Consider the following 27167-nt stretch of genomic DNA (forward strand, 5'->3'; position numbering starts at 1 on the left):
AAGCACTTATTACTTATCTTGAGGCGGGATCACCTAAACTTCACAGAAGGGGAAACAAAAACCCCTGACACTTTGCCTAAAGACCTAAATCCCTACCTAGGCTCTAGACCATGCTGTCCTCTCCTGCATGGAGCCACATATTGGAGCCCCGCCCCCGCCCCCCCCCCGCCCCCAGTTCGACATTTCCATCCCTGAGAAAGACAACATCATCTCCATGCAAAACTCCTGCTGAGAAGCAGACCAGGGGATAAAAACACTTAGGGGGTGGCTCCAGGCCTGTTCACTCAACTAAATGTCCGTAAGCAAAGCTCTCCCTTTCTCCAGGAAGACCTTGAGGATTGACCTAACTCAGGCCCAAAGAGAACACAGTGTATCTCAGTAAAAAGGTCCCGTTGTGTTTTCCCTAGCTGACATTCCCCTAGCTCACAAAGATGTGGGAACAAGGGAATCCAGCCCGGCCCACTCAGGAATGAAAACCTGTCCATCCCGTCTTTAGTCAGTCAGGTGGCTACAGGCCTGACCCTGCCTGCCTCTCACATGTAGCTGCTGCCCAGACACCTGGAGGGCCAGGTCACAACATCCACTATTTCCCTCTTGGTGAAATCAGGAAAGGAAGGTGGTCCTGCTTGTGAGACCGCCCTACTCACGTGATTGTTTTCATTTCTTTTTTCTCGGCATCTGGACGTGCACGGTTCAGCACCTTGAGGAAGTCAGATGTTTTTGCCCGCATACGTGTGTGAATATAGGCCTGGGAGCAAACACAATGGGTACTGAAGCAGTCATGTTCTAGAAAGACAGCTTTGCTTTCAGTAGAAGTTATCAGGAAGGTCTGGGAACATATGCCCTGGGACTGACACAGGGCCATATGCAGGCAAGCAGGAGGGCAACTTTCTGGAGACACATCTGCATCTCTCTACTATGGGGAGGGGTAGTGGGAAGAGATGGAAGAAAGGCCATGATATCTTGAAGTCTCTAAAACCATTAGAGTTCATAGCAACAGCCTGGACTACAGGAATGACTTTTTTTTTTTTAAAGTAAACTCTACCCCCAGTGGTGGTGCTCGAACTCACAACCTCAAGATCAAGATCAATGCTCTACCGACTGAGCCAGCCAGGTGCAGCCCACACAGAAATGACTTTTTATGTTATTAACTCTGGTGAGAGAATGACCTGGAGCATTGGAGCTGAGCTGCCGTGGCCCCTTCTCACCTTAGAGCACTTGATGTGGTAGTGCAGATAGTCCCGGAAAGTGTGGATCAGGTTGATGGTGTTGTCTCGAGCACTGGCATTGGTGTGGCGAGGGAACAGCACTGTGGGCAGGGACACAAACAAGACGTCAGGGTGTAACATCAAGGCCGAAGGACGGGAAGATCAGAGCCTACAGTCAGTTCTGATCTCTCCCTGCCTGAGGACAATGCACTTGTTTCATTATGCCTAGGCTTTGTCAAGGTGTTCTCTTTCACGAGGAAGGGATAAGTACTGTACAAGGCAGGTACCAGGGAGTGCAAATGGAGGAGATCATGGTAGAAAACCAGGGCTCCCTGGGAAAGGGCTTAGTGCTGGGCATCACACTAGGTCTGGATTCCAGCCTGTGGCTGTGCATTCTGGTGTCTATGCCCCGTCTGCCACTCCGCCCTCTTCACCCCTCCCCTCAGCTTTCTGGAACCCTCTCCATCTCCTGTACCTACTCTACTCAGTGGTCTTGGCAGCAGTAAAATCCTCCAAGCGGGAGGTTTGCCAACACAAAAAGGAATACCTCAAAAGAAAGGGTGGGACCTCTGTGTCAATTTGCCCTGAGAAGAAACGAACAGCAGGACAAGAGCTAACTACGTGGCATAGCGACTGTACCATTTCTGTGGCGTAATGAGAAAGGCTGCCAATTAAACCGCATGGCGTGCACTGTAAGCCGCGTCCCAGCCTCAGCGACAGTCAAGTGAAAGAAACGTGTAGCTTAGAGGTCATGGAACATGGTAAGTCGGTGGGCTTACCATCAATAAACAGGTACACCTTCAGTACTGAGGTGACTTAAATTTCGGAAAAGGTAACATTTTAGTGGCATCAGGTGCAATGTGTGAATGAGCTGTTATTCCAAACTGTTTGCTATAATCAGAAGCCAAGCTCACTGGTCTGGAATAACCATAAGAAGGGAAGACTTGAACTTCTTCAGTGGAGTAAGTGAATCATGGCCAGAGCTCTGGCTTAGTAAGGAAAAAAACCAAGATATGTCAAATGCAAGAGAACTGCCTCCCACCCAGGTGCTTAGTGATGTTCATGTGGTCCTGACTCTTAACACTTGACATTAGGGGCTCTATTTTCCAACCCCAGGATTTAAGAAAAACAGGGAAAAAAGAAAATGATTATGGCACACCCTCCTACAGTCAGAGCACTGGCTTATGAGAACGATCTGGTATGCCTGCTTTTGCCCCTTTCCCATTTTAACAAAGGTCTGTGCCATTTTAGGCATCCTGCAGGGGGAAGGCACCAGAGGCGCACGACTTGGCATATCCCCCCACCCCACTCACCGAAGGTAATGTAGCCAATGTTGTCACCCACAGCAGCGTCGGTGTCTTTCAGCTCCAGAGGAGGCTCCCTGTGGCTAAAGAGGACCTGTGGGGCTGTGTGGCTGGCTCTGCGGCCTTCTTTGAACTCCTGCACAAAGCAACCAGAAGAGAACCTGACGTGAGATGAATGGCAACTTCCATTACAAGGCTGGCCCTACGGGGTGTCACTTCTGTAGCACTCCAGACTGGCAGATGGCTAAGAAGAAACACCTGACATGAAGCAGGACAAGTGCCGGCTGCTACCGATGCAATCTGGATGCAAAAAGCAAAGACCACAGAGTACTTAACAAAGCTATCTTCAAAATGGAATGAGAGCATTCTTTTTTTTTTCCCCCAAAAGATTTATTTACTTGAGAAAGAGCACGTGCACGAGAGAGAGAGAGAGAGAGAGAGAGAGAGAGAGAGAGAGAGAAAACGCGTGCACGTGCGAGGGGAGGGGCAGAGGGAGAGGGAGAAGCAGACTCCCTGGTGAGCAGGGAGCCCGATGCAATGCAGGGCTCCATCCCAGGACCCTGGGATCATGACCTGAGCCAAAGGCAGACGCTTAACCCACTGAGCCACCCAGGCGCCCCTGATGAGAGCATTCTTAATCCTGTTCCCTTTCTCTTGTTTGGGAATGACAAAGGCAACTAAAGAGGCAATTAAAGTTTGTCTGACACTAAACAGACAACGAACTGTAAAGCATGAAAACCAGGTTACATTTAGGATTAAGGACTACTGCTGATTTGTTTCTTTTGATTTCATGTGAAGAGCCTGTATTTATCAGGAAATCTTGAAAATCTCAGGGTGCATGGAACCTAGGCTCTAGCTTGCTTAAGACTCAAGATAAAATCTTAACTCCTTTCATCTTTGCCTGAAAGCCCCTTATGAGCTGGCCCATTTCTCACCCCTCCCACCCCCATCTCTGCTTCTTCCCCTTTCTTGAAAACCAGGCTTTCTCAGGGCTCTGGACCTTTGCACAAGTCCTGTTTCATGGAGGTATCTTAGACCTTTACTGTTTAGAATCTACCAATCAGAACTTTAGACTAAATGTAAGCCCTTCTTGGGGGCAGAAGACAATGGAAGTTAAAGAAGCTGTTTAGGGTTCGCTGAGGGGAGGAGGCTGTGTGACATGAGAAGTGAAAGCCTGACTGTTAATTCTGGTCTTGAATGGCTATAGACTCAATCACCACCACTCTGCCTAAGAGCTCATCATCCATAACAAAAACGTCTCCACCCTCATCAAACGATAGGAAAATGAGGATGTAAAAACCAGGCCATTCCCCTCTATGTTTTAATCTTCAAACCTCAAGCTTTTCTAATGCATACATTCCTTTGTACATACCAAAGTGATACAAGGGATCCCTGTCTCAACCCAGATCTGCAAGAATAGAACTAGATTATCCAGCAATGCCAGTAAAACAGGGTGATCCAAATTCACTGAGTGATAGCCGAAGGATGGAACCAAGGGCTAGGTAGTTCTAGGAGTACCGAAAGCATGCTTACAGGGCTGTTTGGTCTGCAATGCTCTTTTACTGCTGCTCAGCTATGACCTCTATCCTGCCATCTCCAATAGACTCGGGTAGCTGGCTGCCATCTCGTTGGGAGTTCCCATGTCTTCTAAGTCTCTACTATGGCAATTTACTATTCACTAATGCATCTGGCTTCCCTACCAGGTTGTAAGCTCTGCAAGCCAAGGATCCTCCTTTATTACTCTGTATTCATTCCTCCTCCTTCAGAGGCTGGCTAGCACATGGCTTGTTCAATGAAAGTAAGCACTTTCTACTCTGAGTTACAGCCGTCGCACTGTAAAGGAAGGGACAGGAACAATGCTTCCATTTGTAGGCAGGAAGAATGGGCACAGGGCAGCAAGCCCTCAGCAAATTAGTGGCCAAAGGATAACATCTGAGGAGTTCTAACGCCCAGTCTGGGATCTCACCTGCTCCACCACCCTGCCTCCTGAGCTGGCACTGCTTGGCTTCTAAAGCTTGGTGGAAGATAAACTAACACAGCCAGGTTAGGTTAGCTCCCTTATCTTTTGTTTCTCAAATGAAAAATATTTGGAAAGGTACGGAAGGAGTCAAGATCATTCAAAATGGAAATTCCTAAAGCAAAGCTTCTGAGATTACCTTTCTCTAGAAAACATTACTTTTCATTCTGCAAAGGGGTTGGGAGGTTTTCTCACTTTTTATTTTTACTCTTTAGCCCCCCCTCCCGGGGGGGGGGAGCAGAGAATATAGAACAGATAGTAACTGCCAGCATTTTCTTGTGTTACTAAGTTTCTCAAAGGCTCCAAATCACTGGTACCTGTTGGCATTCATACCCAGATGGGTGAATGTAAACCCATGGTGACCTATTAGCGTGGCTTCCATCAGTTCTGTGTACGGAAAATGACACATGTGGATCTGGTTAAAAATGCACTTCTGATTTGGGTCTATCCTCTCCGTGCTGTCCTGTCTTTGTTTCTTCTTGGTACGCTCTCTAAAATAAAACTTAAGAAACAAATCAACCAACCCACCCAAACAGTTCTCCTTTTTCATTAGGGTCTTTGTCCTGTGCGTGTCAACAATGATGCCTCTTTTTTCTTCCTCCAACTAGGATGTCTTTTGAGTATCACAATACTATTTCTCTCTTCCATCAAAGCACAATTTATGATAGCAAATTCAGAATAAATCCTAGTATACACAGAAACTGAGTATATGATAAAGATAGCATCTTAAATTGGTAGTATAATCATGGGCCTTGAAACAATGGCTACCAAGACCAGTGGGTAGCCATTTAGAAAAAATGATGGATGCATCTTTCATACCATATACCAGGAGAAAACTCCACAAACAGGTAACCAATGATTATGTGTAAAATATGAAACCATAAAAATACTAAGAAATAATACAGGTACCCTTCTTTACAATCTTGGAGTAGGAAAGGAGTTTCTAACTACGACTCAAAATCTAGGAGCCACAGAAGAGACTGACTTAACTATGTGAAAATAAGCTTCTGCGTTGAGGGGAAAAAAACCCCCACAAACTCTAATGACAAACTGGAAAAAATATGTGCAACTCCTACCATAGATAAAAGGCTAATCTTAATCTCTCTAGTATATAAAGAAATAGAGATTAGTAACCCAATAGAAAATGGGTTAGGATAGAGACATCTCACAGGAAGAAAAATAAATAGCCTTCAACATAAGAAAAGATTTTGGACCTCATTCCCAAGAGAATGCAGATACCATTTTTCATCTATCAGACTGGCAGAAATCTGAAGGTCTGACAACATACTCTGGGAAATCGGGCACGTTCATGCATTGTAGGTGGGAGGCAAAAGGGTACAACCTCCGTGGAGGAGGGTCTGGCAGTATCTATTAAAGCTCCTGACTGACTCAGTGCTCCCACTTCAGGAAAACATCCTACAGTTATAACCACACAGGCGTCCAGGTAGACAGGGTTCTCAACATCCTATCTTCACACCTGCCTGAGAGGCAGACTGCTTGTCTTACCCCTGAACATACAGAAACCAGCGGTCTCTGTTTAACTTTTCTTGGTTATGGGGCTGATGTTAAGATCTAAAAATATGAAAAATATTCTAGTTCACCATACTCTAATCTCCAAAATTGTATTGTTCCTAATGCTTTTCACAGAATGAGCAGTGACATGGTGTCTATCAGACTTTCTCTAGTGCTCAGCTTGCATGCTGACAAAGATAATGCACCAAAGGCAAACACTAAAATATCCATGTGAGTGGCGCATGGAAACTCCATCTTTTTCCTAAAGGCAGGAAGCACCCCTCAGAGTTGGCCTGCTGACTACCAAAGCAGGAATCGTGTTCTGACCAGGCTGGAGGTCCACGCCGGTAGGGGAAAACCCATAAAGGCCCACAGCAAGCAGGTCAGTGACCTGGAGGAACTTCTAACAGTGTCCCTGGGTCCCACCATTCTGTGCTAGACATTCACTGTTCTAGGAATTTAAAATAACGAAGTCCAGGAAAAGTCTCAGATGATTTATTTTGGCGTAAAATCTAACAAAATAAGCCCAAGTTTCTAAGGTCATTTCAAATAAATTGCCCCAGCCTTCGACTCTGTGGAGAAGGAGGCAAGGCAGATGGCTTCCCGAGCACAGCCCTTCCACATCCCTGGACACCAGATGGGGCTGCATGGTGCCAGTCCAGTCACTAACTAGAGATACTGTCAGTGCAAAAATGCGGAGACTTTCTTTTCCCTTTTAGACCAGTGCCCTACTGCATGTATTTTGAGGGGCTTATTCTCTCAGTTTAAATTCATATGCAAAAAAATACACAATATTCTCCTAAGGAACAAATCTCCTGTAAGCTCTCCAAGATAAGGTCCGTTTAAAGCATAAAATGGAACAAGACTGGTAAAAAACCAGCCAAATCTAAATATATACTTCATAGCTTTTAAAATTAGTTTGTCAGTCTGGATTCAGCCCAATTTCTAAGCTACTGCATTTAATTCCCCTGTCAATTCTGCCTAAAAACAGATGAAATGCCTGTCTGGAAGCTTACATTTAGGACCCAAGATATAGGTCTATATATGTGTACACACACACACACACACACACACACACACACTCTCTCTCTCTCTCTCTTTCTCAAAGTTTAGTACTCTCAAATGCTAAGTGTCAATATCCCAATTTTTCTGCATTGTGGCTCCAAAATTAGAGTTTCTGATTAATTAGACTAAACACAAAAAGCCACTAAAGATGGATGAAATTGAGGCTCTCACTTTATTTTCCTAGCCGCTTAAGAGAGAATACCCATAAAATATCCTCACTACATTAGGCACAACCATTTTTCAGCTCCATGTAGCAAAAAAGATTCTGTCCCAGAATTCTTAAATCTCTTCACCCTGCCAAGCAACACGATGAACGTACAAAAGGTGTTGGAAAATTTAACCACTGTACTACATATTAAATGCTGAGCCATCTCGGAAGAAATCAGCCTGGTTATCACTTCAACAACAAGCTCTCATTATCTTAGAGCCAGCAACTGGTTAGCAGACAGCATGACAATGCCACAATGGGGTACTGTATCAGACTGGAGTCCAACTGTACCAGAAATCCAATTACAAAATGTCCCACTGAGCCCCGTTCCTCTTCTTGGTAGGTGAGCTGCTTCTGAAGGAGGCGTTCTATGGTGACCTCAGGCAAACTCCAATTTGCCTCGCTGTCTGCTCAATGACTCTACCCTACTGATGTACTATCTACTACTTAGGAATTTTCTAGAGATTCTGCTCTGAGAAGACTTTAGGACTAAATCAAGCCAAGAATGGACCGTGCCAGAAACTGCAGGAAACACAAGAGGGTAGGAAACATGACTAAGCTTTAAATTGAAGACCCTATGGCAGCAAGGGTGCTTAAAACTCAGTCATACCATAAGTATGTTTAATCCTCAATTCTCTCTCCAGTCCAATCCAGTCCTGCAAAAGGCTAAAGGCACTAAGGAAAAACTACACGCAGTGAGTTTGGTGGGAGCTGTTTAATGAAATCTTCAACAAGTGCTGGCACCCTCAGAGTGCCAGTTCTCTCTTCTATGGTCATGGTGTGTTTCGGTGCCAAGGTATAAACCACCACCATGGTGTCCCCCCATAAGACGTCCGATCCATACCTGCATGAACACTTTTCCAATGACCACATCGTCATCATCCTTAAACACTGTGCTGAAGACTACTGTGACTCTGTCCTTTTTAGATTCAACGTACCTGAGGGGAACAAAACCCATGAGGTAAGAAGTACAGAATCAGCATGAGACTTTGTCAAGAACTTGATCTCCAAAGTGAAGTAGGTGGGTAAAGTCCTAAATCTCTTAGATCATAAAACAAGGCATGCCAAGGGAGACTCAGTATGTATGGCCAACAAAGTCAGTATAACACATGCATGCCCTAAGAGAGGAAGGAGAGGAAAATCACCCTGAGTAGCTGGTACTGACTTGTCTGTGTGGTAGGACATGGAGTCTAGGATTAATAACTCTAAGAACTTCACTTTAAAAAATTTCTTTATATACTAGGAGAATCCTACTATGTAGATGATCCAAGAGTTGCAAACACACAGAATGCACAGTCCCCCCTCCCTCCTCGTTACCCAGGCTGTGTGACTGAAGGGGACCTTCAATAGTGGTGCCTTAAAGGAAAGCACTGGATTCCCCTTTCAGATTTTGCCAACTTCTGATATCTGGAGATCAGCAGAAATGGCCCCCTTTTCTCCTCTGTCATCTACATCCTGGCTTAAACAATTTTATGAGAAAGACATGTTAGTGGGATTCACACAATAGAGCTTAAGGTCTGACCTAACCGTGTATCTTTCAGTAAGGGCATGTAATAGCCACACCCAGGCTTTAGGACCAAGTTCTATACTCACATGGTCTCATCATCCCTATAATGGATAACTGCCCTGTTCTCGCCTTCCTTGCCCTCTTCTTGGAATTGGAAATATTTCTCAAAGACAGAGGCAAAACAATTTCGTTTCAACATGCCAGCCTGATGCACAATGGAATCCTTGGATGCCGGCAGATTTTCAAGATCATATAGCAACGAGACATTGTACCCTGGAGAGGGGAAAAAAGTCAAAAAACAAAAAAAACAGTGGTTCTATTAGGAACAAAACCAAAAAACTGCAGGTTCTAATGACATTTTATTTTGTTTCAGTGTCCATACTTTTAAATGAGATAGATTGCTATCCATTCCCATCTGCCTCAAATGGCAAATGAGGTAAGATAAAACTTTCTTAGAAAACCACTGTAAATATATATAGCTAATTAACAAATGCTATGCAAAAATTTGAATCAATATCAAAGATGACTGATTACAAATAAAGAATAGGGAGAAACCATAATCCAGGAACTTTTAAGTAGAAATTTAGTGTTCTAGACACAGTAGTGAAGGGGGCACTTGTGTATGCTATCAAGCTATAATAATAGAAGTTACATATTTTTCTCTGCTGGTTTAACTGCCAAGTGCTAACGTAAATCAGCACTGGGTAGCTTTTTGATTAAAAAAAACCAAAAACCCCTTACATACCATCACAAACCCTTTGTGGGAGGAGGCAAGGTATGGACAAATCTAAAAAGGTGTGGTGTGTGTGTGTGTGTGTGTGTGTGTGTGTGTGTGTGTATGGACAAATCTAAAAAGGTGTGGTGTGTGTGTGTGTGTGTGTGTGTGTATGGACAAATCTAAAAAGGTGTGGTGTGTGTGTGTGTGTGTGTGTGTGTGTGTGTGTGTGTACACGTGTGTACCTTCCCAATAGCTTTTACTTGTAAACGCTATAAAAAATTCAGTGTTTTAAAATATTTTACTTCATTTGATCTCTGTAAGAATTCTTTGAAGTAGGCAAGCCATATACAGTTATTCCCATTTTAGAGGGAAAACAAGTTCAAAGGAGCAGAGTGCCGTGCTAAATGCAGCACGATATACAGGTGTGAGCAACTCTATTTTGAGTTGAATAGAACGGGGTCCAAATCCTGGCCTCGCCACTTTGTGACCTTGGACAAACTACCTAACCTCTCTAATTCCTGGGGGAGGCCCGTGGGAAAACTGAGAGAGCGTTAAGTATTTTAAAGCACCCAGAACACAGTAGGTCATCAATAAATGGGACCCGAAGCCAAGTCCGCTGACCACTGCACACTACTCCCCCTCTTTACGGCATGCTGAGTACGAGTTCCAGCAACCACGGTTAGGACAACTGAGTAGTTAATCAAACAACTGATACACGCCAAAAAGCCTAGAGGCGGCTTTGCTCAAGGGTATCTGTACATCACTGAGGATCATTTCATAGTCTGGGTAACTGCTGGGAATAATTTTACCAGAACTGTATGGAATATCTTAAACATTTATACTTTGTCACTATTTAATTTTTTCCCAAGAGCATTCCTGAAGTCTGTTTTTGTTGGATTCATCTTCACGGAGAACATGGGCTATCTAAATCTCTGTTCTAGATTGTGTTAACATATTTTTGGCACTCCAATATTAAATAATATCAATCATCATTCCATTTTGGGTACCTGAAAACCAGATAGGCAAACAGACTACAGGATTAAAGATTAGACAGAAAATGAAAATATATAGTTGAGGTTTGTTAGTTTTAAGAAGCCAATAAAACTAAGTAAAACTATAGCTAAAGTCAGACTCTAAGTAAGGCTTTGATATGATGAAGAGAAACATACTGAGGATGGATTAAAAGTAAAAATCTAGTATGGCCTGGACAACTTGCCTAGACAAACCCAGAGAAAAACAGGAGGAGACACACAACTTTCACGTTTTTATACTTTACACTTGTATGAACACAAGGTCTGCAATTTGGCAATGGCCTGTGCTTTTAGCAGGAAGTGGAAGAAAAGGCCCAGGGACAGAAACATAAGCACTCCAGTGGTTCTGATAGATTGTAGGATCTGAGCTGGGTAAAGTATGCCCAAGAGTTCCAACACAACTTTTTCCGTTCTAGTTCTGTTTCTTCCTTCTTCTCTCTCTGAAATTCCTTGATTCCCCTTAAATCTTAGTGTTATTTATTTTTTGGTTTTTATTTCTCGATATACTTTAATCATCAATTTGGGGATGAAACACATTCTAGTATTCTTTATGGACTGCAGTCAATGCTCCCACCTACAGTATTCCTAGTAACAAGTTACATCCGAAAGACCTCTTTCTGTATTTGATATTTTGTTTCCACAGCATACAGAAGACAGGGGAAGGTCTTCTATTGGGACTGGTGAGGCATGTCACTTTATAAAAATGACAACAAATAAGCAAACAAAAACCACACAAAAATGTTGGGGGAGGAAATAAGCTAGCAAAAGTAACAGCTGTGAAAAGACAGATGTACTTCCTTCTTAGAACAATTTGCTAATCGAAGTACCACAGAAACAAAATGCTAGTAATATTATGTTCAAAGGAACTTAACCACTTGGTCCTCATCAGGGGGCCCAGCTAAATGCTTCAGAATTTGAGGCTACCACTTATTCACAAAGATGAAAACAATGTTCCGTTTTTCTGCTTTAAATTTCCTGTAAAGCAGTAGGAACATAGCTGTTGTAATCAAGGAAGGCCATGGTGCTTTTCAATTCCTCTGGCTGCAAAGAGGCTATTTATTCTTTATTAGAAGAATGGGTTGAAAAGGGGGCTGAAATTTTTGTTCCTTGAATATGTGAGAATAGTTGTGTTTCCTTCTCCAAAAGTGCAAAGTACAGAAAATGGTGCTACTGGGGGCTAAGGTGAAAATCAATGTTTGCTCAGTCTCAAAAGGCATTGTAATCACCATGAGCAAACCAAAGTGGCTCACTGGTTGCAAGTTACTTGGCTCCACCACATAAGTGTTAAAAATGACACGCATCAGTTCTGCAAACCACACTGTGTACCATTACTGGACAAAGTAAAGCCCCTTAAAAACTATTTTTATGGAGAGGATTAAAGTGCGAACTGGGCTCAGGCAGAAATATTTGTAAAATGAACAATATTTAAACGAAATGCTTTGGTTAAAGAAAGCAGAGTACAAACAGGACAGGTCTCTTCCCATGTCACTCCACAGTTGCTCACATTACTACATACCTGATTCGGGATTTACCAAGAAACTCCCGTACACCCTCTTTAATAACTAGAAAATACAAAAACAAATGTTAATCCAAAGGTCATGATAATGTCGTTATTTTTTTAAAAAAAGATTTTATTTCTTTATTTGACTGAGAGAAAGAGCACAAGCAGGGGGGAGTGGCAGGCAGAGGCAGAGAGAGAAGCAGGCTCCCTGCTGAGCAGGGAGCCCGATGTGGTACTCAATCCCAGGACCCTGGGATCATGACCTGAGCCGAAGGCAGTCGCTTAACCAACTGAGCCACCCAGGCGCCCGATAATGTCATTATTTTTAAAGCACTGTATTTGCCATGCTTCTTCTAAGACAGAATTTTTCATTTGGTGGATGGGACAATGAAGACACAAGGGGAAGCAGATATATCTGAGCTCCCAAGCAAGTCACTCATGGAACTGAGATTAAATCCAAAAGGTTAGGGGCACCTCGGTGGCTCAGTTAAGCATCTGCCTTTGGCTCAGTTCATGATCTCAGGGTCCTAGGATTGAGCCCTGTTCAGCAGGGGGTCTGTTTCTCCCTCCGCCTCCTACTCATGCTGTCTCTTGCTTTCAAATAAAGAAATAAAATCTTAAAAAAAAACCCCACAAAATCTTGCTTAAAAAAAAAAAATCCAAAAGATTAATCTACGATTGGTTTTTCAATCAAGCTCATCTTTTACTCTTTTAGGACGTGGTCACACCCTTTGTATGTTCTCTGTTCTCCTCCCATATATCGTACATCGCACACAATCACTTTTGTTTTCAAGAGTGCAAAAGATGTTAAATCCAAGTGAGAGTAGATGTTAGTTACCAACTAAGTACAGGCCAAACCAGTAACCCAGGTGAGTGAAGAGATAAAGCCAGAATTGCTGGGAAGAGATTCCAGTTAGTCTGCTTATCTTGCAAGCCTTAAAATTATTTAGCTCATCATGAGTTTTATGACAAAAGACAAGAGATCACTGAACCACAGCCATTTATTTACTGGTGGGCCCACAGAAGGCAGTACTCTCTGAATGTCTCTCCCCCCAAACCAATACTTACTGCTGGCTACTCTCCAGCTTTGGGGAGTAAATGATAAAACAAGAACCGTTTATACACCTTCCTATTTCTCTGTCAGAGCGATTGCTTTACCTGGTGGAAACTGTTCCTAGGCTGACAGTTTAAGAAACAAATCTTTTGGAAGGACTAGTTCAGACTTAAATGTTATATAGGCTACATTAAGCAGAAGAAAAAAGCAGCTATCTGATGATAGAAAAAAATAAACATTACAGCCATCAGAACTTAATAACTTTTTGGTATTTAGTAGTCTTTGTATGTGTAAGAGGCAAAACAGACATGGCTTATTCTTTTTTTTTTTTTTTTAAGATTTTATTTATTTGACAGAGAGACAGGGAGAGAAGGTAACACAAGCAGGGGGAGTGGGAGACGGAGAAGCAGGCCTCCTGCTGAGGGGAGAGCCCAATGCGGCCTCGATCCCAGGACCCTGGGATCATGACCTGAGCCGAAGGCAGACGCTCAACGACTGAGCCACCCAGGCGTCCCAGACATGGCTTATTCTTAACTCTCATTAAAACATACATAGGGAGGGAAGGTGTCGTCACTATTTCACAAGGGAAAACGGAGGTCCATGTATGTAACAGTGTATGTAAGATTAGTATAACAGGCTGCAGGGTTGTCTCTAGACATTTATTCAATTTCTCAACACTATCTCACCACAAACACACTAATGATCCTCTGGAATTTTCTGGGATACCAAAAAAAAAGGGGGGACACTTAATCTATGACAAGTTACCAAATTAAAAGTGAATAAAAGCATTAAATTTTGTTTTAATTGTAAGAGTTACATATGCAGGTTTTACAGGATTCCATCAGCCAGATGGAATGCAGGTAGTCCTAGAGGGGACTACTAGTGCTAATGCAGGTAGTCCTAGAGGGGAGCTCCATGTGAGCAGGCTCTGGTCTCTGCACCCACTCATGCCTGCATATGGGGAATGGCAATAAATAGAGCTGAGTGAATATTGAGGTTTTTTTCTAATCTTACTTCCCATGCACCCTCTCATGCCTGCATATGGGGAATGGCAATAAATAGAGCTGAGTGAATATTGAGGTTTTTTTCTAATCTTACTTCCCATGCACCCTCTAGATATTAAAAAACAAACAAAAAAACCCCGCAGCAGCAAACCATGTACTTTATGTCCTATTTGAAAAAATTATCACATGGTGAGGTTCTTTCCTTTCTGTTATTTATTTATTTGACAGAGAGAGAGAGAGACAGCAAGAGAGGGAACAAAAGCAGGGGGAGTGGGAGAGGGAGAAGCAGGCTTCCTGCCGAGCAGGGAACCCGATGTGGGGCTTGATCTCAGGACCCTGGGATCATGACCTGAGCCGAAGGCAGACGCTTAACGACTGAGCCACCCAGGCACCCTCCTTTCTATTCTTAAATACTCTTTAATATTCCACATATTTATTTTACCACTTTCCTACAGCTGGAAGAAATTCTCTATCTGCAAACTATGGAAACAGAACAGACCTCAACGCCCGACTGGGAGCACACTTGTTTGTATACAGGCAAATGACAAGTAATGCCACATGCAGTTCCGATCTGGTGACCATACAGCCACTGTTAAGGTTATCTCTTTTACAGAAGAGGAACTGAAGGGAGAGGTTAAGGTCACAGAGTTTGTTGGTGGCACAGAGAGATCTCACCTTTAGGTGTACTATATACCACTTCTCCTAAGGAGTCTTGGGGTGGGGGGAATAACAGGCACATCCCAGAAGAATTTTAACTAGCATGATATCTCTGAGCTACAATACTGTACCATGTGCACTCTGGGTACTTGGAGGAAGGGGAAATTAGATGTGGAAGAAAAAAACATAGCTCCTAAGATTTAGTTTAATTCCAAACTTAATATTTTGAGATCTGAAAGGTTCTTAGAGCCAAACATACCCTGTTTAACTACTCTGCTCCTTCCACCTGGCAAAACCAGCCAACGCTTCCCTGTTGATTTCACTTGCACATTTAACCATGATTCACTTTTCCACTGAGTGCCCCCTCTTCCAACCTGACCCCAGGAGATGGGTGGAGGCACCCCATCAGTCCTCACCATCAGACCTCCCCACCCTAGCAGCAGGGGCTTTCTGCCTTGAAAAAGGGCCTGGGCAAAGTAGCAAGCTTCCTCTGGTTATCACAGGCTGGTCACTATTTAACCAACCCAGAGAGCCTTTTACTGTGCACTCTGTACAGAGTACTATGTACTCTGCTCCAAAACTGTGTTAACTTGCTCCACCCACTTGGGAGGGTGGGGTTGGTTGGTTGACCCTGTGGGAACTACAAGAATAGCACTGTGTTGTGGAGTTCCAGTGTGCAGAAGGCACAGACTGGAAAGATTTAAGAAATCTAGCTTTAACGCTTTCTTTCACTTCCAAAGATTATTATTATCATTGTGCCTGCATCTTAAAGAGAGAGGACTGTCTGGGGAGAACGATTACATAACTTTGGGTTGTCTGTTCAAAGCTTTAACAATTCTTTTCAGGTAGTCATTTTATGGTTAATCAAAAGCGGGGCCACTTTAACGGTCTCTTTGTTCCCTTTTGTACTTAATCTGGTAAAGGGAAGAGTTGGCCACTAACTTTTTTTTTTTTTCAAGATTTTATTTATTTATTTGAGAGAGAGAGAATGAGAGAGAGCACGAGAGGGAAGAGGGTCAGAGGGAGAAGCAGACTCCCTGCTAAGCAGGGAGCCTGATGCGGGACACGATCCTAGGACTCCAGGATCATGACCTGAGCCGAAGGCAGTCGCTTAACCGACTGAGCCACCCAGGCGCCCAGCCACTAACTTTTATAGAATGATCCTTCATACGTTTTATGAGACTAGGTCTTCCTCCTGAAGCTTTTCTTTCAGGTAAAATCACCCTGAATACAAATTCGCTAAACATCTCTTCTTCCATTGAACTTATGAGGCAAATCACAAAAGGTTTTGGCTCTTCCCTTGAACTGCTGGGACAGATCAACTGCATATGAATAACTAAGAAAAATGACTGCCTATGACTCTTGGGACTGTATTTAATACCAATTTTGGTTTTAATACCAAAATATTATTTTTTTAATTTTTTATTGTTATGTTAATCACCATATATTACATAATTTGTTTTGGTGTACTGTTCCATGATTCATTGTTTGTTCATAACACCCAGTGCTCCATGCAGAATGTGTCCTCCTCAATACCCATCACCAGGCTAACCCATCCCCCCACCCAATACCAAAATATTATTGAGATGGATCTTGATTTTTTTATTGCAAACAGCCTTTTCACTGCATAAATTTTAAATATTTCAAAAGCTACTGCTCTTAATCAGAAAGAAAATAGAAATGGCCGTTATCTTCATTCACCAGATTAAGGAGAACCTAGCTTGTTAAAACTAAAAGATATCTGAAAACTGATTCAGGAACTGAGTCATACTTCCTGCTTTGAGACCCAACCACAACGTGCGCACGCTAGTGTAACAGCATTTTCTTTCTTCCATAAATGGCTCTCCCCAGAGCAAATATAGTTCAACAGGAACCAAACCTGCTACTTTAGCTATAGAAAGAGGCCAGTGAATAAGGCATGGCCATCAAGAATTTCAAAATACATGGACAGCCTTTCTTACTTCCCCAAAGGCAGTCATAAGGAAGAAGAGAAACTTAAAGCGGCCAGCCCTAAAGAAGTTTAAATAAAAAAATTTAAAGGGTAGATTTGTGCTTAAATTTCCAGAATGAGAAATTAAGACCATAAACTTTAAAGGCCAGAGCTATATATCTGCTTTACAATATTATAGAAATAGAACGGAACCCATCTCAGTCTTGAGATAGCTATTTCTTAAGTAGGCTCCACAACGTGGAGCCTAATGCAGGGCTTGAACTCACGACCCTGAGATCAAGACCTGAGCTGAGCTGAGATCAAGAGCTGGATGTTAACCGACTGAGCCATTCAGGTGCCCTATGATAGCTATTTTTATACTGATCAAAGAATGTATTCTTTGGTGTATTTTTTGGGAACTAAAGTTGTTTTTGTTTTCATTGGTTAGAGAACACCTTTATTTCTAAAGTAATGAACAACAAGCTCTAAAGCTTTTTCTGAAAGACACGCTTCTTTATATCATTATGGGTCAAGAGCCCCTGGTTAGGTGAGCAAGCTGTCCAGAGTGGCCAGTGCCACAGACCTTCTAGGAGTGGTAAGCTGCCAATAAAGTGAAGAGGAAACAAGAGTCCCAAGGAAAATGATGTGGAACATACCTCATCAGCACCATGTGCCTGAAGTTCCTTGTAGAATTTCAAAGAAATACTGACCATCACTTTTGTTTTGTCTCCATTAGGATTTGAAATATGATAGAGGACTCCATCGAAATCTGTGAGGAAAGTAAATAAAACTGCTTAACTTGGGAATGGGAAGTAAGATCTCAAAGCACCTGCCTACCTTGTTACAGGCCACAAGGAGGTCTTCCTTGGAAACAGGCATATGAGTAAAATGGTATTTATTTTAAATCCATGCAGAAAGTCAGCAAAAACACTGGGATAGAACTATCAAGTACTTATCTCTTTGCTCTCTTCTAAAATTACAAAGCTATTCTTACCTTCATCACAGCTTGGTACTGAAAGTATTTTTTTTAAAAAGCTTTTGTTGTGATGTATTTTAAACAAATCTACAATAGAACGTATAACGGACTCCTAGTTTCCCCCATGTGACTTCAACAATTATCAACACATGGCCAATCTTCTTTCATTTAGACGTCCCCTCCCAATGATTTATTCTAAAGCAAATCTGAGACATCACATCATTTCATCCATAAATATTTCAGAATGTATCTCCAGAGATAAAGAGGGATTTTTTAAAAAACACAGTTACAATACCACTGCCATGCCTAAATTTTTAAAAACAACTTCTTAGTATCAAATATACAGTCAAGTGTTCAAATATTCTGCCTCAAAAAAAAAAAAAGGTTTTAAAATACTGTTGTCTTATTTGAATTAAGATCCAAATAAGGCCCCACGCTGCATTTGGTTATTTCTTAAGTTTCTTCTATTCTATATCCAGGCCTCCCCTCTCTTTGGCTTCTATCTTCCCTCAGTACAGAGAGGATTTACCCTGTGTAGTCCCTGAAACCAGGTGCTGAGTGCCATCACTTTAGGGAGACCTGGCATTGCTGGTTAGTGGGAGGGGACATGGATGGTGCCTGGCCTCCAGTCACAGCACTTTAGAGCTGCAAAAAGTCTTCCAAGGTCTAGTCAAGTATCCTCACTTTATAGAGGGTGATTGTTTAACTCCTCAAAGTCCACACAGCAAGTGAGTAGTATCGATATCTAATTCTTAACAGGAACTAGAAAGCAGTAACCTCTCTCTGACTTGTTGAACAGGTCTCTAGTATTTTCCATGTTTTCCCGCTACTCTAGTGCTAGGCAAACTGAGATGAAGACTGCTTGAAGACAGTAATTTAGCATTTCCAAATTAAATAAACTTGAGTTTACACCACAACAGTAAGCCCAAACTTCTAAGATATCAGAAGGTAACTTTACACAGTTCAATAAATCCATGAAATAATTATCTAAAACAAAGACCTCGAAAAGACTTGACAATCAAAGGACAGGACTCCAAATCTCAAAACTTATTCTAGGAATGATTCTGTTTTCTATTTTTATATTGTGCCTTCTCTTAACAGGGCTGAAGTAAGGACACTTACCCGCAAATGTTACTTCTACTGCTTCTGGTTTGTTACTGCAAGACAAAAAGAAAAGTCCCTTAGTTAAGGTAGTTGTATTGCTGCTTGGCTTCCAGGGGACTTGCAAAGACTTCTGAGCTTTATTTCAGATCAGAGCATTCTGGACCAATCGTATGCTTACTGCTGACCTGAGAACACAACTCATTTTCTCATGTACCTGGCACCTTTGGGCTCACTTAAGGTGGAGGATACTTTTTGGTAGCAGGACAGATACAGTTTTTGTTTTCCAGCTGCTGTCGAATCTTTGTCATGGTTGGTACTTAGCTTCAGTTCAGTTCAGTTCAGAATTCCTTAAGACTATGATATGCACATTTGCATATGTGAACTACAAAATGCTACAGGCCAGTAGTGATGGACGTGGAGGTAGTACATGCAGCAGGAAAGCTGCTAAACGAATGTAGAATGGTTTTAATTCACTAAAGATGAAAGGATAATTCCAGGCCATAAAACAAAACAGGAAGTTCTATACCATTTCAAAGACAATCTCTAAGTCTTCCTACACGTCTTTCCCTCTACCTTAATGTCACCGAAGTATTCAACACTCTCCTTCACGAAGCCCTCTGCCTGGTTCTACCCTAGTTTTGTTTTGTTTTGAAATTCCTGTGCTGCACCCGCATAGAAAGCATAGCACAAAATAACACTGTGAAATCACTGGGAACAGTCAAGACACCAATTTTCCAGCTTTAGCTTTTCATCAGGACCATGTTTTCAAACAAATTAACACCTGCACACCTTTCTCTTATTCATCTATAAAATGGGAGAATACAAGTGATCCTACTGACCTCATAGAACTGCTAAAGATAAAGCAAGAGAAGAGATATAAAACTTATCCTGGAAGGCAATGACAACAGCCTGATACTTTCTGTGCAGCTCCCTGCTCAGCCTGTACAGAAACTTCTTGATAAATGCTGCTCAGTTATTACCTAGAAGGCATGACATACATCCTAGCTATAAACAATGGTCAATTAACCTCCCATGAAAAGCAACCTTACGTGATTTCCCCACTTCTCCTCAGAGCCCAATGGTAGGAAACAAAGGAAGACTCCATGTTTTTTGTTTTAAAGATTTTTTAATTATTTGACAGAGAGAGACAGTGAGAGAGGGAACACAAACAGGGGGAGTGGGAGAGGGAGAAGCAGGCTTCTGGCCGAGCAGGGAGCCCTACGTGGGACTCGATCCCAGGACCCTGGGATCATGACCTGAGCCAAGGCAGATGCTTAATGACTGAGCCACCCAGGCGCCCCAAGGCTCCCCGGTTTTATCTCTAACTACCTAGGACTCTAATGATTCCACTTTGTTTATGGACCAGCAGACAAGACACACACATTTCCACATTTATCCTTGCCTAATTTGCTCAAGACCTCACCATCAAGTACATCTTTTTTACTTCTTTTTACATCAAGTACATCTTTTTACTACTTCCGCTCCCCTACCTGTAAAGGGCACCACGACTGAGCTGCCCTCTAGGTTGCTGGGAAATAACGGAATACACAGGGGGGTTTATGAGTGTTAAAAAGCCGCTGCAGATGTTACACAATGCCCTTCCAGGAAACTGGCTTCTATGAAGTGTACGTTAGCCCTGTTGAAAAATCAACCAATATAAGTCACATACAGAGTTCTACTCTACTCTTTCATCATAGCCATCCATGTGTGGTTTAGGAGAATCACTCTGGGAGACTCTAAGAACCGAAGCACCAAGTGGGTTTACAGAAAAGCAGTGAGTTCAGAATATGATGAAAAGAGCGAGATGAAAACTTAAATTGCTTCTGATCTTTCATTTGAAACTACAGCCAGGAGACAAAGACAATGAATGGCCAACCACCATTCCTCACCTCTAAAAAGCAAGAGTAAAGGAAGCAGCAGCACAAACATTAATCTATGGCTCACTTAAAGGAATTATGAAGAGGCTGCACAATGGGAGGGAGCACCGAAGTATATTTTCCTGGGGAAGGGTGGCTATGCCAAAAAGTCAGGGTGGAGGCTTGTAAAAGTCCATATTGCATCACTTAGTAGGTGGCTGGGTTTTTCTTTTGTTTTTGTTTTTTTTTTAATCCTTAGGTTTTAACTCAGCCAACGAAGGACTGAGTTCCTCACTCTCCTACCTCAAAAAAATTAGGTATAAATAAAAAACCTTAGGGTTCCAAGGTGTAAACATTAAAAATTTTTGGAGTCCAATGCAGGGCTTTTACTCATGACCCTGAGATCACGACTGAGCCGAGATCAAGGGTTGGAAGCTTAACCGACTGAGCCACTCAGGCGCTCCCCCAACCTATAAACATTTTAACTGAAATTCTGAATTTCTCTAGGATGTAAAGTTCCCTAAGCACAGATCCCCACTGGGAGAAGTTGCTTAGGAGAGCTATACTAAGTGGTTGCTGTCTGACTCAGGAATATTTGTCAAATCACTGCCATTAATATTTTAGTTTACTATTTGTGGCTGCACAATCGGTTATAGAGAAGACAGGCTGTAAAGGAGAGCATTTGTCCAAAGGAGTCTTCCTGAGAGGTCATGTGGGTCATGTGCCCCAACAAAAAGACCATAGCAAGAGTCAAATATAGCAAACAGGATGGTGTGTCAATTCTAAGACCAGGTGTTTGTTATTTACTTCTGTGGTTTAAAATCACGGAGCTAGAGGGGAATAAGACTGGTCTGGGGGAAAGTGTACCACTTTAATAGGCCCAAAAGATAAATGGATTAAGTTATTTTTTTGTTTACCATCTGCTAAAGTTTCAGATGCTGGGAATGAGTTTAATCACAATAAAACCAAGTCCTTCAGAGTTGACTGTTCAACTCAAGTCCTGTCACTTACTGGCTATAAACCACACTCAATGTTGTTCAGATATTGCTGAGCCTCAGGTTCCTTTTCCAGAATATGAAGATTAAAAGGTTGTTGTGAAGACTAATTGAGATGACATGCGTACAGGAAAGTTTCCCAACCAGTGTCTTGCGACTAAGTTACAGACATGCTGAGATAATGATCCTCACAGCCCTCAGGGCCGCCCAGTAGCAGGATCGCTAGGCTAGACCATTTACTCAAATGTGCCATACAAATATCATGTGGTGTGTGACAGATCATAAATAAGGTTAGAAGTCACCAGTGAAGGGTATCTGCACAGTGCTTAATGAATGTCTACTCCTTCCACAACTCCCAAGAGGCCCAGTTTTCTCAGCTGTAAATGGGAACTGCTGTCACACAGGCACATTTTGAAATCAAATGAAGTTAGGATTTCAAAGCTTAGAGCAAAGTGTCTAATTCATAGACAGTGATCAATAAATTAGTTTTTCTTCTACGTGAAGTCAGAAAAGACCAGACTTTGAAGCCATGGTTGGGAGAAGTTGTGGGACTGTGCTAACTCCCAGAATCAGGAATTGGTCAGCACTGTAAGGAGAAACAGAACAGTGTTGTAATGTCCAGAATCCTAGAACAAACCAGCTAGATAAGTCCTGAGGATTACTGACTGGATAGTACAAGACACTAAAACATATTCAATTCATTCAGATGGGTTTCAAAAGCTATTCTTAAAATCCTTAAAGAACTCCTGACAACTATTTTCCAATTCTCTTTTCTCATTAAGGATTTTGGAGTTTTTACTCCTGAATGCATCCAATTCCCCATTTGGCCATTTATGTGCCTCTTCTACTTACCCCTTCTATGAGCTGAATGAGAGAAATTATTGAATTCGGCTATCTCTCACCGCAAAGTTTTTGATCACTCTCCAGTTAACTCCCCTATAAGGCTCCCATCAACCTATTTGAGCCAAGACTAAAAAATGCGGTCCCTACTCTCTGCTAAGCCAGATCTCAAAATGTGCAGAACAAAGATGATCTAAAAGTTGATTCACACAGTATCAGAATAGTGATAAATTAAGCACCTAAAGAAATTAAGATCCATTCCACCTGGCTTCATCCATTCCAAGAGAATAGTTACTGAGCTAACTATATATACAGTGAGGATGCTGGGAAAGAAAGATAACCAAAGTGATAGGCCCTGCCCTTAAGGAGTCATCAGTTTCCTGGAGTATAGCTCTGGGGCTTCATGCACAAAGCAGTGCCAAGGAGGTCAGAAGCCAGGCAACAGTGTGTAACTATAATGACCTGTAAAAAGACCAACCAGACCATTCCATTTCTTCTAGATGTTTAAACAATGTCCCAATTCCAAATCACTTCAAACCAGTCTGTCTCTCTGAGGACACATGCAGCATATTCAGGAATCTGAACAAGGTATCAGCAAGATTTAATTTATTCCTTTCTCAAATTTCTCCTCCCACAGTCCTTGCCCACCCCAACTGGTACTGCTTGCTTCACTCCCCCTACACAACCACAGAGCCCCACAATATGCACAGCTGTGGCAAGGAGCCAGCATGCACTTAAAATCAACAGCAATTCGCATCTGACAGCATTTCCTCAATTCTGGACTCCAGACTCTTAAGTTGACAGGCCTAGCTTCTGAGGCTGAAAGGTTCTTGGTATGTATATAGTAACAAAAAATTAAATTAATTTGCCAGATTACTTGTTTTAATTGGGCATCTGGGTAAGAATTCCTAAATGAAAAGGCAATGCTGTTGACAAGACCTGCATGAGCTTATTTGCAGTATTGAGCATGGCTTCTTAATCAGCATATTCTCATAGTGTGTAGGCTGTCGAGTAGACAATTTACCAATAATTACCATTTTGTGACGATATATGAACCATTCCAATAAGCCATTTTTCCCAGGAGTGTGGTAGGAAAAAATAAAAAGCAATTTGTTGGGAATGAATCTTAAGGCTTTTTTGGAACTGCCTCCAAATTAAAAGGCGATCATGCCTAAATGTTCAACAGTTTAGATTAACAAATGTTTTACCCAAAGTTAGTTTAGACTCTTAGTAGGATGTTATAGGCAAGATTCAGCAGGATGGTCCTCAGTATTAAAAAAAAAAAAAAAATCAACCTCAGGAGGAAAATTACTGCAACTGTATTCTGAAGCATATACCACAAAACTTTATTTAAGACTATCTCATGCTCGCATTTTCAGTAGCTGTTAACAGTGCTAGTGCTGTTCAATAGAACTTTCTGCAATAGTGGAAATGTTCTACATGTGTGCTGTCCAAATATGGCCGCTACTAGCCACATGTGGGGGCAACTGAGCACTAGAACCGTGGCTGGTGTGAGGAACTTAGTTTTATTTCACTTTCTCATTTAAACTTAACTAGCTACACGTAGCCACTGGCTACTATATTGGACACCACAGAACTGTGAGATTCACTCTGGAAAAGGCTGCTCAGAACCAAAATTTCCCCAACTGGTTTGCTCTGAGAAGCGGAAAGCCAGATGGAGCTGCCCTCTCCCAGCAGGTTCCCACACTGGCAAAGCCTTTCCAATTTCCAGGGTTTCTCCTCCAAGCTACTCCCCTTCATTAATGTTTCTCTCCCATCTCCACTCTAACACACCTCACCCTTTAGCTCCTCTTTAACTTTTGTCAACAGACTCTCTCAGAAAGGCCTCCTTTCTCTGTTCTTGCTTGGTGCTGAGCACTGGTAGAATCCCAGAAATGTTTATGATTATCACACTAGTCATTTTTTGCTGGAAGTTCTGGTGTAGTACCCATGCCCCTTGATAAATACGTTAACTACTTCACTGCTGCCTCACGCTGTATGCCTGGAAACTCAACAGCGGGCTTAGAAGCCAGCTTCTGGTGGGTGTTACATCTGCAATCCCACCTACCTCCTACCTCCTAGGGCTGCTATCAGGGTCTCTTCAAAGATCTTCAGGGCGCTTTTCAGCAGAGTATGTTTTGAGCACACTTAAAGTCACATCTCAAGTGGAAGACAGGCCATAGTAAAAGCCAAAATTTGCTGCCCTGCCCCAATATCCAACATTGCTATAACATATACTTCGTTAAGAAACGTCTTAGAAGTTCTAACTTATGCTTCCAGACTTGAGTGCCTATTTTAATTCCTCTGAAACGGTACTTTGTTAAGAGTTAATTTTTTAAAAGGAAAAGAGCTGATGTTCTGGATAATGGGCTTCATTTTGGAATCACAAATACACAAATAGATGTGAATGTACTTCTATACTACAAGGCATGCTTCTACTTGAAAATGAACAGACATTTATCTTGTAGATCAGCTTATAACCACCCAGGTCTCATTCTTTGCTAGTCTGGACTCGAGAATGCACTTAAAGAGGTTCAGCTGTGAAAATGCAGAAGTCAATTTAACTTCCTCCGATGTGCTACACTGCTCAAAAAAAGTACCCAGCGATCACCCAAAATAAGACTCTGAGCTGATTCACTCAAACATTTAAAATGCAAAGGAACTGGTGAGACTGAAGACAAGAAGCAAGTTAGCTTCAGATATAAGTAACTGCAGCCCCTGGCAGGAAACAGTAGCTACTGCTTACTGTACGCCTTACTTCAACGAAAGCCATGCTTTACTTTACAGATAAAATCTGTGACCTTATAAAACAGACAGGAGACACAGTATGTTCAATTTAAGCAGTGGGTTATAAGTATTTTTTTTTATGCCTCCAAGCCACAAGTTCATTGTGAGCACTTTAGAATTTCCCCTGCACCAATCCTTTCCCATCTGCCTATCTCCAAGTACTTATTTCTTATGACTAGTTCCCAGTTCACCAGAAGATTTGCACTTATTTCCTCAACTGCCTAACCAAGAGGCGAAGCCCCAGCCTCACAGTGGGGAAACGAGGCAAAGGGGCTGGCTACAGGTCACCAAAAATTAGCAGCTAAAACCAGACCCTTGGCTCACGTTTTAAATATTAGAAAAGCAAAGCAGCTTTGGGGAAGGAGGCTGTTTTCTACTGATTCTTGTGTTTCACAGAGAAGGCTGCCTTAGAAATATGCACTAACCTACCTTTAAAAAGGCCAATGATAAAGGTTATCTGAGAACTTTATAGACTTTGGATGCTTCTAAGTGTGTACCTGGGCCAGGATTACCACATTAAAAATCACAGACCAGGGGTTTTGTCTAAGAGTTTAAAAGATAAATGGGTGGGGAGAGGAAAATTAGAACCTCAGAAGAGAGATAAGGGACGGGTGTGAATGGGGAGACTATCAGCTTTGCTTGAGAAATATGTTAACAAAATGGCCAGTGTGTCTTAACAGTACGGTTCCGGGAAGAGAAACTAGACAAGTCGCGTTTTTCCGGCTGCACGACTGGGTCTTTCAGTCTTGTCTCCAGCTCCTTTAGACGTAGAGGTGGGGGTGGGGCTGGGGAGCGAGAAGGCCAGCGGGGATGTGGGCCTGCATCTTCTTCCCTCCTCCAGTCCTGGGAATTCCTGGAAACTCCTTCCAACCCAATCTCAAACGGGCTTTCTTGGGGTTCAGAACAATGACGGGGAATACAGAGGTAAGGGGTCCCCTGCTCGATCCAGAAGGCAATGGGATCCTCCGGCCAGAGTTCCGGCCCCAGCTGCCCTCACATCCCACAGGTCTCCTGCCCTTTGGCACGCGCGCTCCGGTCCACTCGCCGCTTCCGCATCCTTCCTCCGAGCCTCTCCCCACGCATCTCTGCCCCTCACCCCACCGCGCCCAGTCGCCTCCCACGTTTACCCCGCTAGGGCCGTCCCCACACCCGGCCAGATCTCCCATCTCGTCCCTCCAAGTCTGGGGGACTGAACGACACTGCGGACTAGCAGGGGTCAACTCTGCCTCCCCCGCCACCCACCGGCCCCGGGCGCGCGCTCACCCGGCGGCCGCGTTCTCGAACTTGAGCGCGAGCGTCTCCTCGATGATGCGGTTGTTCACCTCCAGCAGGATCATGGCGGCGGCTGCCCCGGGCAGGGGAAGGAGAAACACGGGAGGGTGAGGGTGGGTAAGGGAGGAAAGGACGGAGGGAGCGGCCCTGCTGCCCCCTGAGAAGGGGGGTTGGGTGGGGTAGGAGGTCAGGGGAAAGGGGAAAGGGGAGAGGGACCAGGGTGGGAGGGAAGGGGAAGACGCGCGCGCTCGTCCTCGCACGCACTGACTGTGGAGACGCCCACCCACCCGACCGACCTGGCCCCCGAAGCCTGAACCCGCCTGCCAAGCCGCCGCCGCCACCGCTGCCGCCTCACCGACAAGCCCGGTCCCCGCCCAGCCCCCGGCTCCAGCCTGCCACTTCCGCTCTCACACCCACTTCCGCTCGCTGCCCGGACGCGCGGCCCCGCGGCGCCATTTCCGTTTTGACCCCTCGTGCGCGCGCACGCAAGGACGCCGCGGAGGCTGGGCTGGCGCATGCGCGACCCTCACCCCATCCCCCGGTTCCTTCCGCTTTCCCACAGCCCCCGCACCTTCACTTCCAGCTCCTGTAAGCTTGTCTCATCGTCAGCTGTCACTCGCC

General features: G+C 43.3%; 1 protein-coding gene across 1 annotated transcript in view; it reads right to left on the reverse strand.

The window, feature by feature from the left end:
- The window catches only part of ARPC2 (actin related protein 2/3 complex subunit 2), a 29410-nt gene extending 2463 nt beyond the window's left edge, over positions 1-26947 (reverse strand). The window contains exons 1-10 of the mRNA XM_028092243.2: positions 26843-26947; positions 26538-26619; positions 18815-18849; positions 17373-17485; positions 12087-12132; positions 8908-9094; positions 8159-8252; positions 2522-2648; positions 1209-1309; positions 648-748 (exon numbers count right to left, since the gene is read on the reverse strand). Of these exons, the coding sequence (XP_027948044.1) occupies positions 648-748; positions 1209-1309; positions 2522-2648; positions 8159-8252; positions 8908-9094; positions 12087-12132; positions 17373-17485; positions 18815-18849; positions 26538-26611 (878 nt within the window). The 5' untranslated portion in view covers positions 26612-26619; positions 26843-26947. The remainder of the gene's footprint in view (positions 1-647; positions 749-1208; positions 1310-2521; positions 2649-8158; positions 8253-8907; positions 9095-12086; positions 12133-17372; positions 17486-18814; positions 18850-26537; positions 26620-26842) is intronic.
- Between the last annotated feature and the right edge of the window lie 220 nt (positions 26948-27167).

Source organism: Eumetopias jubatus, unplaced genomic scaffold, assembly GCF_037043125.1.
Source record: "Eumetopias jubatus isolate StellerSeaLion01/CBP00866 unplaced genomic scaffold, mEumJub1_p1.0 scaffold_3, whole genome shotgun sequence".
NCBI classification, from domain to species: domain Eukaryota; kingdom Metazoa; phylum Chordata; class Mammalia; order Carnivora; family Otariidae; genus Eumetopias; species Eumetopias jubatus.